Source organism: Lathyrus oleraceus, chromosome 4, assembly GCF_024323335.1.
Source record: "Lathyrus oleraceus cultivar Zhongwan6 chromosome 4, CAAS_Psat_ZW6_1.0, whole genome shotgun sequence".
NCBI lineage: Eukaryota > Viridiplantae > Streptophyta > Magnoliopsida > Fabales > Fabaceae > Lathyrus > Lathyrus oleraceus.
The window spans coordinates 326,334,676-326,356,687 of NC_066582.1; the positions used below are offsets into that span (position 1 = coordinate 326,334,676).

Consider the following 22,012-nt stretch of genomic DNA (forward strand, 5'->3'; position numbering starts at 1 on the left):
ATGCTGCGTGTGTTGTTCATCATAAGAGTGGTGAAAAAGTTGTATGATAAAGTTGTTGTATCAAAGTTGTTGTTTTGGCAAGTTGTGAAGAGGCCCTTATATAGCAATTGAGATAATACTGTTGGGCGAAATGAATAATGATTTTGTGCCAGCTGTGGCAAACAAATGTAGTAAATTCCGTGTCCTTTCCATAACAGACTAGGAGCATAATAAAATGTTTCCAGCTTAAGTTTCTAACCAGGTGACATCTGATTGCGTGTTTCTGAGCATGTGTTAGAGTGAGGTGAGCATGATCAGAGTCTTCAGAGTTAGAGTCTTCAGAGTTAGAGTCTTCAGATATCTCTTTACAAAGTATTCGAATAGAGTCTTCAGATAGAGTTCTCAGAATCAATCATCAGAGCTTGAACTTCAGAGTCAAATTCTTCAGGTGAATGCTCCTTAGATGCATTATGTTCATATTCAGATGTGATTTCTCTTTGTGTTAGGTCAGTGCTTCTGGATTACATCAGATGATAAATATTAGTTTCTTAAGAATCCGAAGGTGACTTATCAGAGTCATTTCAACTTAGAATCCTGCACACTTAAGAAAACTGTTAGGGTACCAAATTATTTCATTCTTTGTTATCATTAAAACTTAGAGATACTTTGCAGAATCAAAATCTTATTCTAACAAAGGTTACATAGTATGCGCGATGCTTGTGTAATCCGCATGATGGTTATTTTCTGGGCTTTTTATGACGCGTTTTGACCCATTCTGAGTGCTTTTTAATGGGATTTTCAGCAGTTTGGCAAAGGTTAAGAATTCTTGCACTGGATACGTGATTTTATAGCATCAAGGGGTGATTTTGAGAGCAGTTGAAGCCATTGGAGGCCAATCATTCAAGGGAATTCATATGCTATTCTTCTTTATTGAATTGGTATTGTAATTTTCATTATGAGTAGCTAAAGATCCTCTAGATTAGGTTGTGTAAAGATGAACCTTATTCAATCTTGTTGGCATTATATGTTGGTTTGACTTTGTATGAATCCTTTGAATTATAATTTTATTCAGTTGTTGCTTATTCCTAAGGCTTTTTATTTGAGATACCCTGTTACTCTTATATAGGACACATAAGGATTACCGACCCTTATCATATGTGTTAGACATGTGGGAATTGTTCTACTTAAGCTGGCTAAATACGAATGGGAGACCCCGAGTTATGGCATAAGGAATTAACGTTCTATACTCCGCCTAACTCTAATTACACTGAAAGACTAGGGATAGAAATCTCCGAGTAGTGGTCAGTGAGTTATTTCATGGGGGATTAGATATAACAATTTTGTTAATTCTCTGTGAGATTATAAGGATAAGACCATTCATACAAGGCATCATACATCAACAGAAGAGGATAAGGGAATTCTATTGCACAACCTAACCATCTTTAATACTTCTAGTTAAACTCATAATTTCTTTTTCGTCTAAAAACCTGAAACCCCCACTCATTTATTATTCTTCCTTTACATTGCACAACTGTTGACTTGTTTGAACACAACCCTTGTGGGTTCAATCTTTTTATTATTGCGACAAAGTTGAAGACAAAGTTCTAGACAACTTCAAGAACATTGGTGCACAGTGCAAGAGAAAAGATAAAGATAAACCAAACAAAGGTGGAGGGATACAATGTCATGAATGTGAAGGCTTTTGTCGCATTGAAGCTTAATGTCCCATGTTTTTAAAGTAACATAAAAAGGGAATGTCAAACACTCATTCTAATTCTGAAGATGAGAGTGAAGAAGAAACAACTAATAGGATGATGGCTTTCATAGGAAAATTGAACCTTATAGTGAATCTAGTGATTAAGACATCTTTGGTGAAGAGTTAACTGAAACATTCAAACTTTTATACAATAAGTGGAAGGAAGTATGCATGGTAGGAGAGAAATAAAAGAAAACAATAAGTGCTTTGCTTAAGGGAAAATGGAAACTTGTTTCAACCATCACTAGTCTTAAAGAGGAGGTCGCCCTGTTAAACTTCAAACTAGAAAATCTGAAAAAATTTGTTTGTATGTTGAACAATGGTTCAAATATGCTGGATTAAATCCTAGAAGTTAGGAAGATTTCTAGGAATGTCAAGGGAATATGATCTTACTAGAATCCATGAGTAAAAAAATAAGAATTCCCACTAAGAAGTTTGTCCCCGCTAAGTTTTTAATGGTAGACTATATGTCTCAACAACCTGCTCGACATATGTACCCTCAGTACAAAGTAAACAATAACTCTTCTTGGAAATGTCATCATTATGGAAGATATGGCCACATAAAGCCCTATTATTATAGATTGTATGGATATCATCAACCATATAGTCAATGATGTAAGAACAAAGTTGGTTCTACAATATATCTCTAAGATTTTGATGATAACAAAGGATGAAACCAAATACGGTACTCTAACAAGATTTTTCTTAGTGTGCAGGACTCTGATCATTTACGCAGGATTCTGACCATACATCAGATACAAAATCACATCAGATACAAAGTATTAGATGATCAGATGCCACTTAGAAAGGAATACATCCAGAAGGTTCTGATTCTGATCAACGCGGATACCAGCGAAACAGTAAGAAGTCAGAAGCTACGACAAAAGACTACTGGATTCAGACTCTGATACTTAAGAAGTCTATAGCACTGAGAAGCTCTAATGAACTCATACATAATCATCCTCTGAAGACAAACTCTGATATATCAAGACTTTGATGCAGACTCACAAGTCCAGAACGCGTAACCGAAAAGAATCTCATTATGGGAAGGAAGTATTTAAAGAAAGGAATAATGAGGCAGACAAAATGGTTTTAGAAAGAAACAACAGAAGTAATGACATTAATCATTCTGCAATGAACAAGATTATGTCATCACTCCAACGGTCCTTCACAACGACTATTTAAAGGACATATTACTTCTATAGAGAGACACACCTGAGACACATAGAAATATCATTCATTCTCTCTCTTTTTCACGAGCTTTTGCTCTTACGTGAAAAGCTTTTGCTCTCATATTTTCTGTAATACTTGCTTGTTGTTAGAAGCACTTTGCATTACAATTTACTTTTGCTTAAATTATTTCCTCAAGGGACTCTGCGCAGTCTGAATACTTGAGAGGGCAAAGAGATTATTCTCTTAGACGATTGGAAGTGTAATCTTTCAAGATTAGTGGATTAAGTCCATTTTGAAAGCGAAATCACCTTGGCCGGGTGGTATGGAGTAGCTTTGTTTTTCAAGCAAACCAGTATAAAATTCTCTGTGTGTTTTGATTTCCTAAAAAGCTTTTATTTCCAAAACAATTCAAACCTCCCTTTCTTGTTTTTCTCAACCTTTAGTTGGTATCAGAGCTTCGGCGTTGTTGTTGATTTTCTAATCAAACACTTAACAGTGTAGAGAGACTCAGCGTGAGAAAAATATGGCCAACACCAATGAAAGAGATAGTTACAACGCTAAACCTCCAATCTTTGATGGCGAGAAGTTTGATTATTGGAAAGACAAAATTGAAAGTTTCTTTCTGGGCTACGACGTTGATCTCTGGGGTATTGTCACAATTGCCTACACACCACCTGTGACAGACGCTGGGGTTGCTATTCCCAGAAGGAAAATGTCAGATGATCAGAAGCGTGAATTCAAGAACCATCACAAAGCCATAATGATACTTCTCAATGCTATTTCCTACAATGAATATGAAAAGATAACAAACAAGGGAACAACTAAAGAAATACTTGACTCCCTGAGGATGACTCACGAAGGAAATTCTCAAGTAAAAGAAACAAAGGCTCTGGCTCTAATCCAGAATATGAAGCCTTCAAAATGGAGGACGATGAAGCTATAGAGGTAATGTTTTCTAGATTTCAAACTTTAATTGCATGACTCAAAGTACTAGATAAAGGATATACAACTGCGGATCATGTTAAAATGATTGTTAGAAGCTTGCTAAAGAAATGGAGACCGATGGTCACAACTTTAAAGCTAAGAAAAGATCTGAACAGTATCAGCCTTGAGGAACTCGTCAATTCACTCAGAAGCCACAAGATAGAGTTGGAGGAAGATGAACCTCAAAAGAAGATCAAATTTGTATCACTAAAGTCCAGATCCGAAAGACGCAAACAAGATAGAAACAAAGCCTTCCAGGATGAAGAAGAAGACATGGATGACTCTGAAAAGGAAGACTCTGACGATGAAGAAGAATTATCCCTGTTAACCAGAAGAGTAAAACAACTCTGGAGAAAAAGGAATAATAACTTCAGAAGATCAAGACCCAAGGGAGATCGATCAGAATCAACTTCCAGAGGTAAATCTAACAAAGATATAACATGCTATGAATGTAAGGAAACATGTCATTATAGAAACGAATGTCCCAAGTTGAAGAAAGGTAGCTCTAGAAGAGAAAATTTCAACAAAAGTTCCTTCAGAACCAAAAAGGGACTGATGGCCACCTGGGATGATAGTGGATCTGATTCCTCAGAATGAGACTCTGATGAACAGGCAAATGTTACACTCATGGGTACCACCTCAAGAAATACATCAGATGGAGAATCTGAATCTGAAGAGGTATTTTCTGATCTTTCTCGCTCTGACCTCGAATCATGCCTTTCTGAAACTCTAAACTCATACCAGAAACTGAAACAAAAATTTAAAGCTGTAAAAGAGGTTCTTGAAGAAACCATCGAAGAATGTGGTAAACTTCAAATAACAATTTCAGATCTAAAAGATGAAAATCAAACTTTGATATTAGAAAGAGACTCCACAAATAAACAATGTTTAAAACTTGAAGAAGCGTTATCTCAAGCTCCACAAACTTCGAACACATTAATTTATGAATATGAAAAATCTTTTCAAAAGTTTCTGAAGAATGGGATAGAGAGAAGCAGAATGGCATCCATGATTTATGGAGTTAGTCAGAATAATAGAAGAGGAATTGGTTATGACCCTAGTGAAGATAAATTTTCCACTAATGACAAACCTAAATCTCCGTTTTCTTATCACTACACACATACACAAGCACAATGTTTTGATAATGCTAGAAAACCCAAAGTTCCAAGAAACTCTGGGAAAACTAATCATAAAGGACCCAAAAGATTCTGGGTACCAAAGGATAAGATTGTTTATGTTGCAGATATCTTATGCAGCAGAGTTAAGACACCAGTAATGGTATCTGGAGTCTGGATGCTCGCGTCACATGACGGGAAGAAAGTATATGTTCCAAAGCCTGGAACTTAAAGATGATGGCTTCGTCGGTTTCGGAGGAAATCAGAAAGGAAGGATCAAAGGCTCCGGAACTATTGGTAATGGTACTCTTCCCTCTATATCTGATGTTCTCTATGTAGAAGGATTAATGCATAAACCTGTTATCCATGAGTCAATTAAGTGATAACGGCTATGATGTAATCTTCAATCAAAAAACATGTAAAGTAATAAATTAGAACAATGGAACAGTCTTATTCACTGACAAGAGGAAAAACAATATTTACAAAATAAATCTTTCAGACTTAAAAGAACAAAATGTAAAATGTTTGATGTCTGTTCATGAAGACCAATGGGTATGGCATAAACGCTTGGGCCACATTAGCATGAGAAAACTATCTCAGCTAAATAAACTCGAGTTAGTCAGAGGTCTACCCAAGCTAAAGTTTTCTTCAGATGCTCTATGTGAAGCATGTCAAAAAGGAAAATTTTCTAAATCATCTTTTAAAAAGAAAAATATTGTTTCCACATCTAAGCCTCTAGAACTTCTTCACATTGATTTGTTTGGTACTGTAAAAACAACATCAGTCAATGGAAAGAAATATGGACTAGTTTTTGTTGATGATTTTAGTCGCTGGACATGGGTAAAATTCCTAAAGCACAAGAGTGAGTCTCATTCTATATTCACTAGCTTTTGTTCCAAAGTACAAAACACATTTGAATCTAAAATCATCAGATTCAAAAGTGATCATGGTAGAGAATTTGAAAATAGTTTTTTTGAGGAACTATTTGATTCTAATGGAATTGACCATGATCAATGAAATAAATGTGGCTAAGCACTTTTGGGCTGAAGCAGTAAATACAACATGTTATATTCAGAATAAAATCTCTATAAGATCTATTCTGGAGAAGACTCCCTATGAACTGTGTAAGGGAAGAAAACCCAACATTTCTTATTTTCATCCTTTTGGATGCTCTTGCTTTATTCTGAATACTAAAGAACATATGAACAAGTTTGATTCAAAAGCACAAAAAGGTATTATGTTAGGATACTCAGAATGCTCTAAAGGATACAGAGTATACAACACAACAACTAAAATTGTGGAAGAATCAATTCATGTTAGATTTGATGATAAGCTTGACCTTGAAAAGTCAGAGCTAGTTAAGAAACTTGCATATTTGGAGATTACTCTTGCAGGTTCTGACGAAAAGACCAAAGTACCAGAAGTATCAGATAAACAAAGTCCAGATGCAACTAAAGTCTCATTTATCCAGAAGAAATCAAGAAGTCTCCCTAACATCTCTGAAGACTTGATTCTGGGAAACAAGGATGAACCTATCCGGAATAGGTCAACATTCAAGGTACCTGAAGAAATTCCTATAGAACTAGTATCTCTGATTGAGCCTACTTCCTGTGATGAGGCACTTCAAGATGATGAATGGGTTCTAGTTATGCAAGAAGAGCTAAATCAATTCTCAAAGAATGACGTTTGGGATTTTGTTCCTAAGCCCAAAGGCACTCACATTATTGGAACCAGATGGGTGTTCAGAAATAAACTAAATGAAAAAGGAGAAGTTGTCCGAAATAAAGCTCGACTGGTGGCACAAGGGTACAGTCAACAAGAAGGCATTGACTACAACAAAACCTTTGCCCCAGTCGCCAGGTTAGAATCTATTCACTTACTTGTTTCATTTGCTGTAAATCATTCAATCAAACTATATCAAATGGATGTCAAGAGTGCATTTCTTAATGGCTATATATCAGAAGAAGTGTATGTCAATCAACCTCTAGGTTTTGAAAACTCAAATTGTCCAGAACATGTTTTTAAACTTAAGAAATCTTTATACGGTTTAAAACAAGCTCCTAGAGCTTGGTATGAAAGATTAAGCAATTTTCTTCTGGAACATGACTTTATTAGAGGAAAAGTTGACTCTACACTCTTCTGTAAAAACATTATCAATGACCTCATGATATGCCAGATATAGGTTGATGACATTATTTTTGGTTAAGCTAATCCTTTTGTATGTCAAGAATTCTCTGAGCTAATGCAGGCAGAATTTGAAATGAGCTTAATGCAAGAACTAAAGTTCTTTTTAGGAATTCAAATCAATCAAGCTTCAGAAGCCACCTATGTTCATCAAAGTAAATACATTAAAGACATTCTGAAGAAATTCGAAATGGCGGAATGCAAACCTGCTAAGACACCTATGCATCCAACGTGCATTCTTGAACAAGAAGAAGTTAGCCAGAAGGTTTGTCAGAAGCTCTATCGTGGTATGATAGGCTCTCTTCTCTATCTGACTGCTACACGTCCTGATATTCTTTTTAGTGTATGTCTCTGAGCCAGATTCCAATTAGATCCTAGAGAATCTCATTTAATAGTTGTTAAAAGAATACTCAGGTATCTGAAAGGAACCCCTAACATGGGCCTGATGTATGAGAAAATATTAGAGTATAGACTGTCTGGTTACTGTGATGCAGATTATGCAGTGGGCAGAATGGAACATAAAAGTACATCTGGGAACTGTCAGCTCTTGGGAAAGAATCTGATATCCTGGGCTAGCAAAAGGTAATCAACCATAGCTCTGTCCACTGCAGAAGCATAATATATTTCAGCATCACTATGCACTACTCAGATGCTCTGGATGAAGAATCAACTAGAAGATCTCCAAATCTTTGAGAGTAACATTCCTATCTTCTGTGAGAATATTGCTTCCATCTATTTAAGTAAGAATCCTATTTTGCATTCCAGAGCTAAGCACATAGAAATAAAACATCATTTCATTAGAGACTATGCTCAGAAAGGGGTAGTAACTTTAAAATTTATTGATACAAACCATCAATGGGCTGATATTTTTACAGAACCCCTTACTGAAGATAGATTCTCTTTTATCTTAAAAAATATAAACATTCAAAATTGTCCTGAATGAAATGTGCCTCTGAGATAGCAAAATAAGACTCTGAAGTAAACAACTGGATTTTGTATCTGACTCTGATGCTACTACCAGTTAGAAGTCACCTGAGTTAGAAATCTCAAGGAACCAACCCTTTGGTATTCCAGAAGATCAGATAAAGTAACACGTGGTACATCATGCGCCTGACCTTGGAACTTCTAGACAGTTGTCTAGCAGTAATCAAGAAACAGACTCTTGATACCTCCTCGAGCAGTATGCTGATTTTGGGATTAGACATCATTTATGAGCTGTAATCATTCTCCTCTCTAACGTGCTTACTTGGTTAATGTGCTATCTGGTAAACTCTTATTTATGTGTTGTTTTGCATGCGCCCTAATTGTGTATATATACTTTTCACTAGTTGCAATTGCACACTTTTACACTCACGAACTCACATAACCCTTTCTCTCAGTTCTCTCCTCCTTCAAAGGTTTTCTCTGCAGTTTTTACCAAAGTTCTTCAGCATTCATCATCATCTTCAACCATTCTTCATGGATTCTCAGCAACAGCCAGTATACAACTTCTCTCAACAGATGAACTTAATTGAGCAAGCACCAAGTTCCAGTCAACACAAACCAACAACCACCAGCGTCATATCCACTCCCATCTATAAAGAACCTCACATTCTTGATCGTGAGCCTCACATTCATCTTGAAACTCCGTTTGACAAGCTAGAAGTTCTTTGTGAAACTTTGGTGGACTTTGACAACATGAAGCGCAATGGCGTCGAACTCACTGATGAACTGAAAAGGCAAGGGTGGGAAAACTACTTTCAATGCCTCTATGGCCCGGTGTACACAAATCTGGTGAAGGAGTTCTGGCGGTTCACAGACTCTGATGATCACTACATTGTCTCCTACGTTCTAGGAGTCAAGATAGTCATCACAGAGAAATTGATTGCGTATCTTCTGAACATGGAGAAGACAGGAGGAAGACGCATCTACAACATCAACCCTAGGGCAAAATGTCTGTCCCAGGAGATAAACCCTACCATATTCCAACAGAATGTTGAAGGAAAGCATTCCAAGAACAAGGAACTACATCATAACCTTCGGGTCTGGCTGAAGATTATCTTAGGCACTATCCATCATCTTCCAGCTTCAAACTCCTCTAACTACATCAACACTGACCAAAAGTGCATCCTCTACTGCATTCAAAAGGGTTTGAAGCTCTGCATACCTACACTCTTATTCAAGTACCTCAAAGATTCCGTCAAGGACACCAGAAACAATATGAAGACAAGAAACTACATTCCTTTGGGGAGACTGATATCTGATGTGTTGATCGAAAGTGGCCTCATGGACCATCTGATTCAGTTTAGACTCATGGAAGACGTCATGATTGACACTGTCAAACCTCTGAATGCTCGCAATCTGAAGAGCATGGGAATCATTGAGCAAGTGAGAGCCAAACCAACACTTGACACCTCCTAGGAAGCACTTAAAGATCAAAGGGATATCCCCAACGGACTCTATTTATTCTCTAAGATCGACCATCCAGAGGTAATTACTTACTGTCTAGAGGATCTGTACAAGCTAGGGGTGGATATCACAGAATTCCAAGTGGACTGGCTGCCTGAGTTTCCACCAGACTTCCAGAAGAGGACGCGAGAGCCCTCTGAGAAGACCAAGAAAGCGAAGCTGGGAGAAACATCTGGATCAAGACCCCCAATGCCTCTGGTTGGCTCTCCAGGTAAGTCTGTATCTCTCCCTCCCTCTGTAAAAATAAAACCAATTGCTTCTTCTCTCCCTCAAACAAACCCCATATACACAACTGCTGACACTCCCCCCTCAACCACCAGATCCTCTAACCAACCATCTCAAAAATTTAACCTTGCCACCACAACTCTACCTATTTCAGAAGCAGAAATGCTAAATGAAACCACCTCACCATCTTCATCACAATCTCCTCAATCCCCACCTTACTACGAACTTTCTTCTAACACTGAACCCTCTGACCCTTACTCCCCCACTCTGGCTCTGCTCCAAGACCATGCTTCGGCCTCTCAAAAGCCATCACTTTCTAACCCTGAACCTGATGTCACTTCCCCACCTCCGGAAAATCCAAACACAACGACATCAGAACCAACCCATTATGAACCACAACCCTCAGAACCAATCCACTCTGAATCATAACCATCTGAACCACCACACTCTAAAGTACCACAACCCATCACTTCCGCTGACCCAACAACTCCCACACTTAACCTAAGTTCCCCCACCTCACCCTCCCAAGCTTCTGCCAATGAACCAGAAACCACCCTTCTAACCCTTGAAGAAGCAACTATGATTTTTGCAGAGTGTTCAGTTGAAAAGGTCAAGTCTCTAACCATCAACTCTGGTCTCAGTGATGATCCCAAAGTGATAAGTTGGATGACCGCTGAAGCCTTCAAGATGAAAGGCCTGTCTGAGCAAGTCCGCAACGACTTCATCAGAGACGCTGAGATCAGACTCCAAGAGCGTCTGGCCAGAGAAGCCGAGGAACGGGCAAGACAGGAAGCTGAAGAGAAAGCGTGCCAAGAAAAACTTCAGTGAATCAGAGAAGCTAAAGCAAAAGCTCTTGCTGATGCTGTTGCTGCTGAAGCTGAGGCAAAAGCCAAAGTCGACGCTGAAGAAGTAGCGTCTTGCTGAAGAGTCTTCTGCCAAAGCCAGATCTGATGAACTGACTCAGGGGGAGTCCTCCAACGCTAGATTCGTCCCTCTGGTCCTGAAGACTCTCGAAGAGCTGCAGAAAGAACAATAGGCAGTTCGAGCCAGACTGGATCAACAGGACTCTGTCAACGTAAACATTCAGAACATGCTGTCCCAGCTGCTCTAGAGGATGCCTCCACCTCCAAACCCTTAGGCACCTAGGATATTTTTGCTTGTTACTTTGTAGGATTTGCTTGTTTCTTTCCCTGCTTTGCTTGTTGCTTTCTGTGTTTTGATGTCTATTTCTTACCTTCTTTCTTTCTGCTTTCTAGCTTATGTAAATGCTTATCTATTAATATTAACTCTTTTGCTAAGTTTTTTGCTAAGTCTTTTTTATTCTTACAAAAAGAGGGAGAACTAAAATAGCTCTGATGAAAACAGATCTAAATTCCTTTCAAGCACTGCAAACACTTTCTTTAAAAATCAATGACTTAAGATATGCAAGAAAGTTGCTAAAAGCACCAAACTATGGAAGGTCCGGTTAGAACTTCTGAACTATCCAAAGATCTAACTCAGGGGGAACCCACTATAATATCTGATCTAAGAGTTCTTTAAATGTTTTATCTTCAATCTGAACTGTTTTGTCATCATCAAAAAGGAAGAGATTGTAAGAACAAAGTTGGTTCTACAATATATCTCTAAGATTTTGATGATAACAAAGGATGAAACCAAAAATGGTACTCTAACGAGATTTTTCTTAGTGTGCAGGACTCTGAACATTTACGCAGGATTCTAACCATACATCAGATACAAAATCACATCAGATACAAAGTTTTAAATGATCAGATGCCACTCAGAAAGGAATACATCCAGAAGGTTCTGATTCTGATCAACGCAGATACCAACGAAATAGTAAGAAGTCAGAAGCTCCGACAAAAGACTACTGGATTCAGACTCTGATACTTAAGAAGTCTATAGCACTGAGAAGCTCTGATGAAGTCAGACATAATCAGCCTCCGAAGACAAACTCTGATATATCAAAACTCTGATGCAGACTCACAAGTCCAGAACGCGTAACCGAAAAGAATCTCATTATGGAAAGGAAGTATTTAAAGAAAGGAATAATGAGGAAGACAAAATGGTTTTAGAAAGAAACAATAGAAGTAATGACATTAATTATTCTACAATGACCAAGATTCAGTCATCACTCCAACGGTCCTTCACAACGACTATATAAAGGACGAATTACTTCTCTAGAGAGACTAACCTGAGACACACAGAAATATCATTCATTCTCTCTCTTTTTCAAAAGTTATTGCTCTTACGTGAAAATCTTTTGCTCTCATATTTTCTGTAATACTTGCTTGTTGTTAGAAGCACTTTGCATTACAATTTACTTCTGCTTAAACTATTTCCTCAAGTGACTCTGCGTAGTCTGAATACTTGAGAGGGCTAAGAGATTATTCTCTTAGACGATTGGTTATGTAACCTTTCAAGATTAGTGGATTAAGTCCTTTTTGAAGGAGATATCACCTTGGCCGGGTGGACTGGAGTAGCTTTGATTTTCAAGCGAACCAGTATAAAATTTTGTGTGTAATTTGATTTCCTAAAAAAATTTATTTCCAAAATAATTCAAACCCACCTTTCTTGTTTTTCTCAACCTTCAAATGAAGGCTCAATAGAAAAAGAGACAAGAACGTCCAAGCTAAAAAGTGTGGAAACCCAATGAGATAACCACATGTCTCATAGCTCATACATCTCTTAGAGTTTCATCAAGCTAAGATTGATACTTTGATAGTGGATGCTCCATGCGCATGATTGGATAAAAGAAACCTCTAGGAGAATTAAAACCCTACTCCAATAATTATGTTACTTTGGGTGATGGAGCTAGAGGAAAAATCAAGGGTATAGGAAAATTGGTTTGCCCAGGTTTCCCTGGCCTTGATGATGTACTGTTGGTAGAATGAATAACTAACTAAATGATCATGGTATGAATGTGATCTTCACCAAGTCAAAATTCATTGTTACCAACAAAAATCAAGAAATGTTAATGAAAGGTGCAAGGTCCAAAGACATCTTATATGCATGGATATCTCAAATTAAGAATCAACCTTCAACATGCTTGATATCCAAGGTTGCAGGGACCAATCTATGACATCAAAAACTAGGTAATCTAAACCTCAAGAGCATGAAGAAGATCATATCTGAAGAAGCTATCAAGATATTCATTGATTATAGCTTTCCTAATCATGTGTACAAGTTGATGAAAGATCTCTATGGATTAGAACAAGCTCCTAGGTCTTCGTATGAAATATTAACTGAGTTTTTGATCTACAACGGGTACAAGAGAGGTGGAATATATAAGATCCTATTTATGAAAAGTGTTAGAGGAAAACTCATGATATCCTAAATATATGTTGATGAAATTGTCTTTAGTGAAATGTCAAACAAGATGGTGGAACATTTTGTTCATCAAATGCAATCTGAATTTAAGACGAGTCTTCTAGGAGAACTCACTGACTTTCCTTGTCTACAAGTAAAGAAAATGGACGACTACATCTTTATTTCTCAAAGCAAGTATGCAAATAGTATAGTGAATAAGTTTGGGTTTGACAAGGCAAGTCATAAGAGAACTCCTAGTGCAAAACATGTGAAATTATCCATAGATGATAATGGTGTTGATGTTGTGAAAAGTCTATATAGAAGCATGATTGGTAGTATGCTATATCTAAAAGCAAGAAGACTTAACATCAAATTTTTAGGTATTTGTGCTAGAAACCAAGCTAAGCCCAAGGCTAGTAATCTCACTCAAGTGAAGAGAATCATGAAATATATAAGTGGAACTTGTGACTATGGTAGTCTTTATTCTCATGATACTAACTCAATACTAGTAGGGTATTATGATGTTGATTAGGCTAGGAGTGATGATGATAGAAAAAACACATTTGGTTCTTTCTTGGAAACAACCTAATCTCTTGGTTTAACATGGAGCAGAATTATGTCTCTCTTTCTACTACAGAAGTTGAGTACATTGTTACGAGGAGCATTTGCACCCAATTGTGATGGATGAAACAATTGTTGAGGGAGTACAATGTAGAATACAATGTCATGACATAATACTGTGATAATTTAAGTGTTATTAGTATTTCAAAGAATATTGTTCAACATAATCGAACCACACATACTAAAATTCGTCATCATTTCCTCAGGGAACTTATGGAAGATAAAATGGTAAACCTTGAGCATGTAGCCACTGAAAAGAAACTAGGATAAATTTTCTCTAAAGCCTCAGATGTTGCTCAATTTGAAAAGATAAGGGGTGATATTAGTATTTTCATGTGCGAAAACTTCTAGCAACTAATGCAAGGGAGGCGTACAAGAATACAAGGAAAGTTTCTCTCTCTTAGGATTATTGCAGCATAAAAAATAAGGGAAATCACTCCTCATTCAAAATTTTCTCATAAATACTCCTTCCTCACACGCAAAAACAACCTTACGTTCTCTCTCTCTCTCTCTCTCTCTCTACTATTTTACCACATCTGTTCATCCTTATCTCTCTCAAGTTTCTTAAACCAGTTCAAAAATAGTCAAAACTCTAATAAAGTTAAATCTTCTTTACCCAAATCGGTTACCAATTTGTATGGGGTCAAAATGCTAAGTGTAAAGATGGGGGGGGGGGGGGGGGGGGGGGAAGGAACATCAAAGAAAAATAGGGTTCATGAGTCAAGTAGAAATCTTGATGAACAAAATATGGTAAAGGATGTTGTTTCACTTCATATGATTCTCCATGTTGACATTTTAGAGGAAATAACAAAGAAGGTTGACTCTAAGAAGAATAAAGCAAAGGTGAGTCCCTCTGATAAAGATACTTATGTGTATGTTCACAATTATATTGATTTTGTGGACAATAAATCCAATACCATTGGTAATATTGTTGAAGTTGCTGAAACCACCATTGATTCCCATGTTGAGCCAAATGTTGAACCATATGGGGAACCACCTGTTGGGCCACATGTTGAACCACCTAGTGAAACATTTGATAAACGTTATGATGAACCTCTTTTTGAAACTCCTACTAAACCCACTATTGGACAAACTATTGGAATTCCTGCATTTGAGACATATCTGAATAATATCTTGGATGAAGATGATTCTACTTAAGAGTTGAAGGGAGAAGACCCACAAAATACAGAGGTTGAGGTTTAAGGTAAAAAGAATATGGAAGCTTATAAGGATGATGACATTCCCATTTCTAACATAATGAAAAGAATCATTAAGAATGTAACCAAGTCTCAAGAAAAAGATACTCAAGAAAAGGATAAAGAAGTAGTGGAAGTGGATGAAAATACCGAAATTGATTAAAAACCCGTTGTTACTATGATGACGAGTATAGTTAGGTATGTTGCTGATAGGTAAAAGAGAAGAAGAAGTAGAAAGGTGTAACCCCTAAATTCTCTCTGAAGAATACTAAAGTTGTGAAGGAGAAAACTCCTCAAGATAAGTTTGTGAGGAAGAAGAGAAAGTTTGAAGATAAAATCGCTTCAAAGAAATATCGAAAGCGAAAGCATGTTTAAACAAGTGACTTTGAGACAAATGATGAAGAAGATGTCTTAGACATTATGCATACTGTAATGAAAAAGGTTGGTGGGAAGATAATATATGTGAATGTTCCTGGTACTCTCATGGATAATGTCGTATTCCATTCTGAAACAAGTGTTCAGAAGTGAAAATTGGAGTTCTAAATACCGATTATTACTTAGAGAGAGCTTGGCAAAGAAGCTCTTGAATGTAAAGAAATCTTTAAGATGATGAAAGTTATTGGTTTAATGAGAATTGACTCTAATATTGGTCATTGCTATGAAAAGATAGTCATGGAGTTTATTGTTAACATCTTTAATGAATGCAATGTTGAAGGAAGCAAAGAGTACAAAAAGGTGTATGTAAGAGGGAAGTGTGTGAGGTTTTCACCTCCAATTATTAATGATTATTTGGGAAAAAGCAAGTCTGTGGGGTCTAATAAGGTTCCCTCCATTAACAAGATTTCCTAGGATATAACTGGTGGGCAAGTGAAGCAATGGCCCAAGAAAGGTTTACTCTCTTGTGGAAGAATGAGTGTCAAGTATGATGTTTTGAATAGGATTAGTGCAACAAATTGGGCACCTACAAATCATAGTTAAAGCATAAATAGTGCTTTGTCCAAACTTATCTACCAAATAGGAATCAATGTGAAGATGAATTTTGGAGAATATGTGTTTGAGCAAACAATGAAGCATGTTGATTCCTTTGTTGTTAAGCTACCATAACATTTCATTTTTTATTAAATGATATTATCTTGAACTAACACACTGAGGTTTTGTATCCTGATGAAACTTAAAAAAAAGGCAATGCCACTAATTCTTGGTTATAGGTTGTTTATGTTTTAGACATCGTGGTGTCAAAGAACCAAGACCAATATGATATTGGGAACTCTCCTCCTTTATCCAAACCTACTAAAATGTATGTGTTTCTTGAGATCATGGAAGTTTCAAAGGCTCTTCAAGAAACAATTGCTACAAGTACCATTAAGAATAAAAATATGGATAAGGAAGCTGAGGAAGAGGAAGAAGCTGGTAGTGAGGAAGATGAAGAAACTGCAAGTGAGGATGAGGAGGAAAGCTCTAAAAACTGAAGTCTTTTGGCTTATGTTGTGAATGGTTGTTGTTGATTACATCATTTTTTTTATCAAGTTTTTTTACCCTTGTATATAGGCATGTTGGTTTTTATTACTTGTTCTGTAATGATCCTTTGATAATGATTTCTTCATTATAACAAGGATTCCAGCTACTATATAGTTATGATTGTTACTATGGTAATACTTTCCATACCTTTGCCATATTGAAAAAAGGGGGAGTAATATTGTGTGTATACATGTATGCTTGTGTTCCTGCTTGTGTGGATTGTAAGCTCCTGTTTGGGTGAGCTCTTGTCTGGTGCTTGATTTGAGATATCTTAAGGTGTAGAAACCACCTTTCATGTTATTTGATATGTGTACTACTTCTACATTCTTTAAACCTGTTGTATGCATCGATCACTAGGGTTATTGATTAAGATAATGTGAGAGAGATTCTTATATTTAAGGGGATTCCAAAATAGAAAGACACATTCAATATTAGGAGTAAAGGTATTGAACAAGGGTTGTTGATCTAGGACTATTCTTACTTATACTATTGCAAGTTTATTTCCTTCCATATGTTGAAAGCCCCCCAAATGTAGGTGATGTATAATTGAAATAGATTAAGAATCATTTATGTTATTTATTGCTTTATGATTTATTTACCGCATTATTTTAATATGATATAAGCACGTTGTACACATTGTCTCTAACATTATGTCCAACGTCTGTCCTGCGAAGAGCATAATTTCAGGTAAAATTTTATGAGGTTATCCTTCCCAATATTAAGGACAATGCATTTGCATCCGAAAATATGTAAATTAGAAATATTCAGATTTCATCATCTATATAACTCAATAAGTGTCTACTTTAGAATTGTCTTATCAAGACTCTATACATAACATAGAAAGTAATGCTTACCGCATTACCCCAAAAGTAATTTGGGTTATTTGTCTCATTGAACATCGTCCTTGCAAGCTCTTATAGAGAGTTTTTTTCATCTCTATTACCCTATTTTATTGAGGAGTTTATGGTTTGGAAAAATTATGCATAATATCATTCTCATTGCAAAACATTAAAATTAGTCATTTTGGAATTCTCCGTCGTAGTAGCTTCTGATAGATGCAATTCTTAATCCATTCTCGTTATGGATAAGCTTGGCTAGTTTTCGAAAGTTATCAAATGATTCTATTTTCTAAGATAATAATAATGTCTAGGTGTAGCGAGAGTAGTCATCCATGACTACAAGGGCAAAGAAATTACCATAAAAACGTATAGTTCTAGATGGGCCAAAGAGATCCATGTGGAGCAATTGTAAGGGGCGATATTTGGAAACAATATTTTCTTCTTTAAAAGAGACCCTTACTTGGTTACTCTTTTTTTCCTACATCAAATAATTTGTTATTTTCAAAATGTAAGTCTAGTAGACCCACTACGAGATCCTTCTAGCAAACTTGTATAAGTGGTCCATGTGTACGTGAGTTATCCCCCTATACCATATCAAAGATTCATCCTCGTTACTCAAGATACATACATAATTTGAAGGAATTTTACTTAAATTCATCATGTAGATATTTCAACTTCTTGAACTCGTTAATAGAGTTTCATTTGATTTAGACTTTATGACCCTACATCTAAAAGAATCAAAGGTTACATTGTTATCTTTGTCATTAATTGACTTATATTAAGTAAATGATTCTTTGACCCTTCAACCAACCGAACTTCCATAAGCATTGGACTTAGGGACTTATCGACGATACCAAAACCTAAACTCTTTCCCTTACTATTATTACCATAAGAGACAAATCCTCCCTTCTTAGGAGTGAATATGGAGAATAAAGTTCCATCACCAGTCATATGCTTTGAAGACATCTATAAAGGTACCATTTAGCACTCGACACTGCAAAACATCCTTGGAATAAAAATTCAAGTCTTAAATTTGGGTACCCATACTATTTTGGATCCTATACTATTAGTCCTATAAATATTTTCACCACTATATTTTATATAAAAAACATAAGGATGTGAAGAGGTAGATATGTTTTTCCTTTTGCACTCACAATGCATTATATAAAAGTATGACGAATGATGTCCTTGTTTTCTTTCAAGCATCTTTTTAATGAAACAAAACATAGTGATGTGACCATATTTATTACAAATATTATTAAGTTATAACTATTGTTCTTAGGTTTATTGTTAAAACCAATTTATTATAGGAATCTCTTTGGTTTCCGAACAAAAGATTCAAGTTATCTCTTCCTTTAGTAAATTTTCCAAGTGTTTTTGGGAGATCATAAATTTCATTTTTTAAATTATTAGACTCATCGCACTTGGAAAGTTCATACACTTCTTCGTTAGAAGGAGAATACTTTTGGGCTAGATCATATTGTCTCACCCTAAGACTTTCTATTTATTCCAACATGATTTTATTTTTAGATTCAAGTGAAGAAACAATGTCCTCAAAAGTAAAGATAATGTTTTTTGTTGGATTCTTACAAATGTGGAATAGATCTCGATAAGAGAAGTAAGAGGTTACCTCATGATTTTGGTGATTTTTTATAAAATAGATGATATATTCTTCATCTTAGAGGACTCCGTGTCATTTTCCTCACACGTATGTAAGCATTTTTGACCTTTTTCTTAAGTTTCTTAGATTTCTTCTGATTCTGATTTTCCTTTTTTCCTAAAAGGAAGTTTGGTCTGATATGCCATTTCTTTCCATATTTATAGCATGTAGAAATAAATGAAGTATTTTCTTCACTTGTATCTTTCTCTTTTTCTTTATGTTTCTAATGCTTCAAGAACTTTATGAAGTTTCACACCATGAGTGACATGTCACTATCAGATTCAGAATCTCTAGCTTTAAAACCTATACTTTTCCTCTTATTCTTGTCTTCCTCATCCATGGAAATCCTTTTTAGCTCCATATCATGTTCCACTAACTTATCAAAAATAGTGTGTGTGTGCGTGTCCATGGTTTCTAAAACCCTAGAGTCATAAATTATGGTGACTTTAGGTTGCCAACTATGGTTTAGGTATCTAAGAATTATCACAACTAATTCCTCATTTGGAAATGTTTTTCACTAGAGTTCTCGTATGACTCACGATATGGGTAAACTATGTTTTCATTTGGTTTATATTCTCTTTAGGTTTCATTTTGAAAAGTTCATACTCATGAGTTAATGTTCTCAACCTTTCCTTATTTACCTTAGTAGTTCTTTCATGGGTAATTTGAAGGATGCCCTACATATCTTTTGCATTCTCGCAATGATAAACTTGCATAAAGTCATCAAGACTGAGAGTGTTTGTGATGCCAATTTTTTCCTTCAAAATATGCTTTATATTTTCTTTACCACCTTTGATCCAATCCTTTTCAATTTTATTCACAAAAACCCCATCAACTTCATGTGCAGGAATAAACGGACCTTCCTTCACAGCCTTCCAAGTGCCACGATCATATCTTTTTTAAATAAATTCACCTTCTCTTTCCATAAACCATACCCTTCTCCATTAAAGTACGGGGGCTTGTTTAGTGAATAGGTCAAATTTGTTTCCTCCTAGAACAGTTAGTCATTAACAAGAGTTAGACTCTGATTCCACTTGTTGGAAAAGTGACTTCAAACACGGGAGGGGGGTGAATTGTGGTATTTAAAATTCGTGATTGACTTAAAAAATTTCTTACTTAAAAAAACATTTTTTATTAGTTCAAAGACATAGATAAAAGAAGATGAACGAATTTCAAACAATAAAGTAATTTCCATAATTTAAAGAGATGGACTTAGATAGATGGCGATGAGATTTATACAGGTACAACAAATCTTAGCCTATTATTGTTCCCAATAGAACATCTTGAGAGTTTTAATAATTTTATCTTTTATAGGTTATACCCACAAAATATTCGTTTCAAGAAAATTGAGACATTTTACAATGGCTTATCCCCTCAAATAAACATAAGCTTTTAGACAGCCTGGGTCACAAACTAAGTAGAGATTTTACCGACTAATATCTATAACCAAAAAAAAACTTTTACTAACTAGAATCTAGATCCAAACAAAGATTTCCACATGTTTATCTCAACAACCAAACAAAACCTTTAATAGAACCTCATTCTTGAAATAAAGAATGGCACGACACTAGTACAATACTTTCCTCACAATTAGTTTTCACTCACACGACATTAAGACAATTTTGGTGAAAAAACTATCAAAGAGAGAGGAGGAGATTAATAAAATATTAAGAAATAGGAAAACTTTGAATTCCTATTATTTTAAAATAAGGAGAGACCTCCTTCATATAGGTGAAAATGAGGCAAAAAAAGGAAACAATCCATATGCCGAATTAATTGAATAATGAATTAGGCCAATAACATATTTGCCCCAAATATATGATTTTTCAAGCAACAAATGGAAGATTTTGATATTTAGCCATTGTCAATCATTAAGAGACTTCCCCAATCGAGTTTATCCTTAACCAAGAAAAAATATCCAATTAGGTAATTAGGTCTAATCGATTATTTAGTTGGAAAAAGTCTTTCAATCAATCAGACACTCCTATAATCATTTAGCTAGGCCTTAAAAAGATTTTTATGTGATCTTAGAAAATAAAGAGAGGCCTTAAAAATATTTTAGGTGTGTGTGTGTGTGTTTGATTTACATTAGTATCTTGGTAATTACTTGTTAGACAAGTCATTTCAAGCACAAGAGGGAGAGAAGTGAATTATGTTATTTAAAATTCACGATTAAATTTATTGTATTGTTACTTAAAAAGGGAATTGTGTTAGTATTTTTAAGACTAAAGTAAAACACACAACGGAAAGTAAAAACAATAAAATAAATAGAAGAAAGTAAGAGATAAAGGTTTAAATAGATATCACCATTGATTTATCCAAGTTCGGCGGAACTTTGCCGTACTCTTCTTGATATTTTAACTATAAAATTAAGATTTTATAAGTTATGCCTATGAAACATGATACAAGCAGATCTAGATATTTTACGATCGCTTATTCCCAACCAAAAGAAAGATTTTACCCATGCTTAGCTAATGATCCGGTTAGATATTGTCTAGAACTAAATAGAGGTTTTAAGACTCGTTAATCTTAAGAATCAAACTCAACTTATCAAGAATATTTAACTCTTGAGAGTAATGACAACACCGGGACACCAATACAATTTCCTCCTTGTAAGACCCCAAATTTTAACCCTAAGATCCCTCATGCAATCTCATCATAAACATTAGCATTGGGATCATGCCTTGGAATCCTCCTTACACTACTTTCATTGGGTTTGTTTTGGGAGGGATCACCAAGCACTTTGTGATTATATCATATTTGTATTTTATCATTTCACTAACCAAAATACCAAAAATATGTCTTTGTATTTGCCTAACTCTTTTGTAAGAAAGGCTTGATCTCATTGATTCATCAAGTTCACATCTAGGGTTTGAGACCCTCATGAACAAAGAGCACAACAAAGAATTGATTCAATAATGGTTATGTATATCATATATGAGTCGCAATGTTCTCTACATGTTATATTGATTAAGTTTTCTTCAAGATTTTGAGGGTGATTTGCCTTG

General features: G+C 35.7%; 1 protein-coding gene across 1 annotated transcript; it reads left to right on the plus strand.

Annotated features, from left to right (window-relative positions):
• Positions 1-12,976: 12,976 nt before the first annotated feature.
• On the plus strand, positions 12,977-13,702 carry LOC127137298 (uncharacterized). The gene is made up of 2 exons (XM_051063768.1): positions 12,977-13,128; positions 13,225-13,702. Exons 1-2 carry the CDS (start codon positions 12,977-12,979, stop codon positions 13,700-13,702), a joined length of 630 nt encoding a protein of 209 aa, XP_050919725.1.
• The last annotated feature ends 8,310 nt before the right edge of the window (positions 13,703-22,012 follow it).

Bases quoted from the DNA above. Each gene is read 5' to 3' on its own strand.
- LOC127137298 (XM_051063768.1), top strand. From the start codon at position 12,977: ATGAAGAAGATCATATCTGAAGAAGCTATCAAGATATTCATTGATTAT. The intron at 13,129-13,224 runs GTACAAGAGAGG...AATTGTCTTTAG, and splicing joins GAGTTTTTGATCTACAACGG to TGAAATGTCAAACAAGATGG.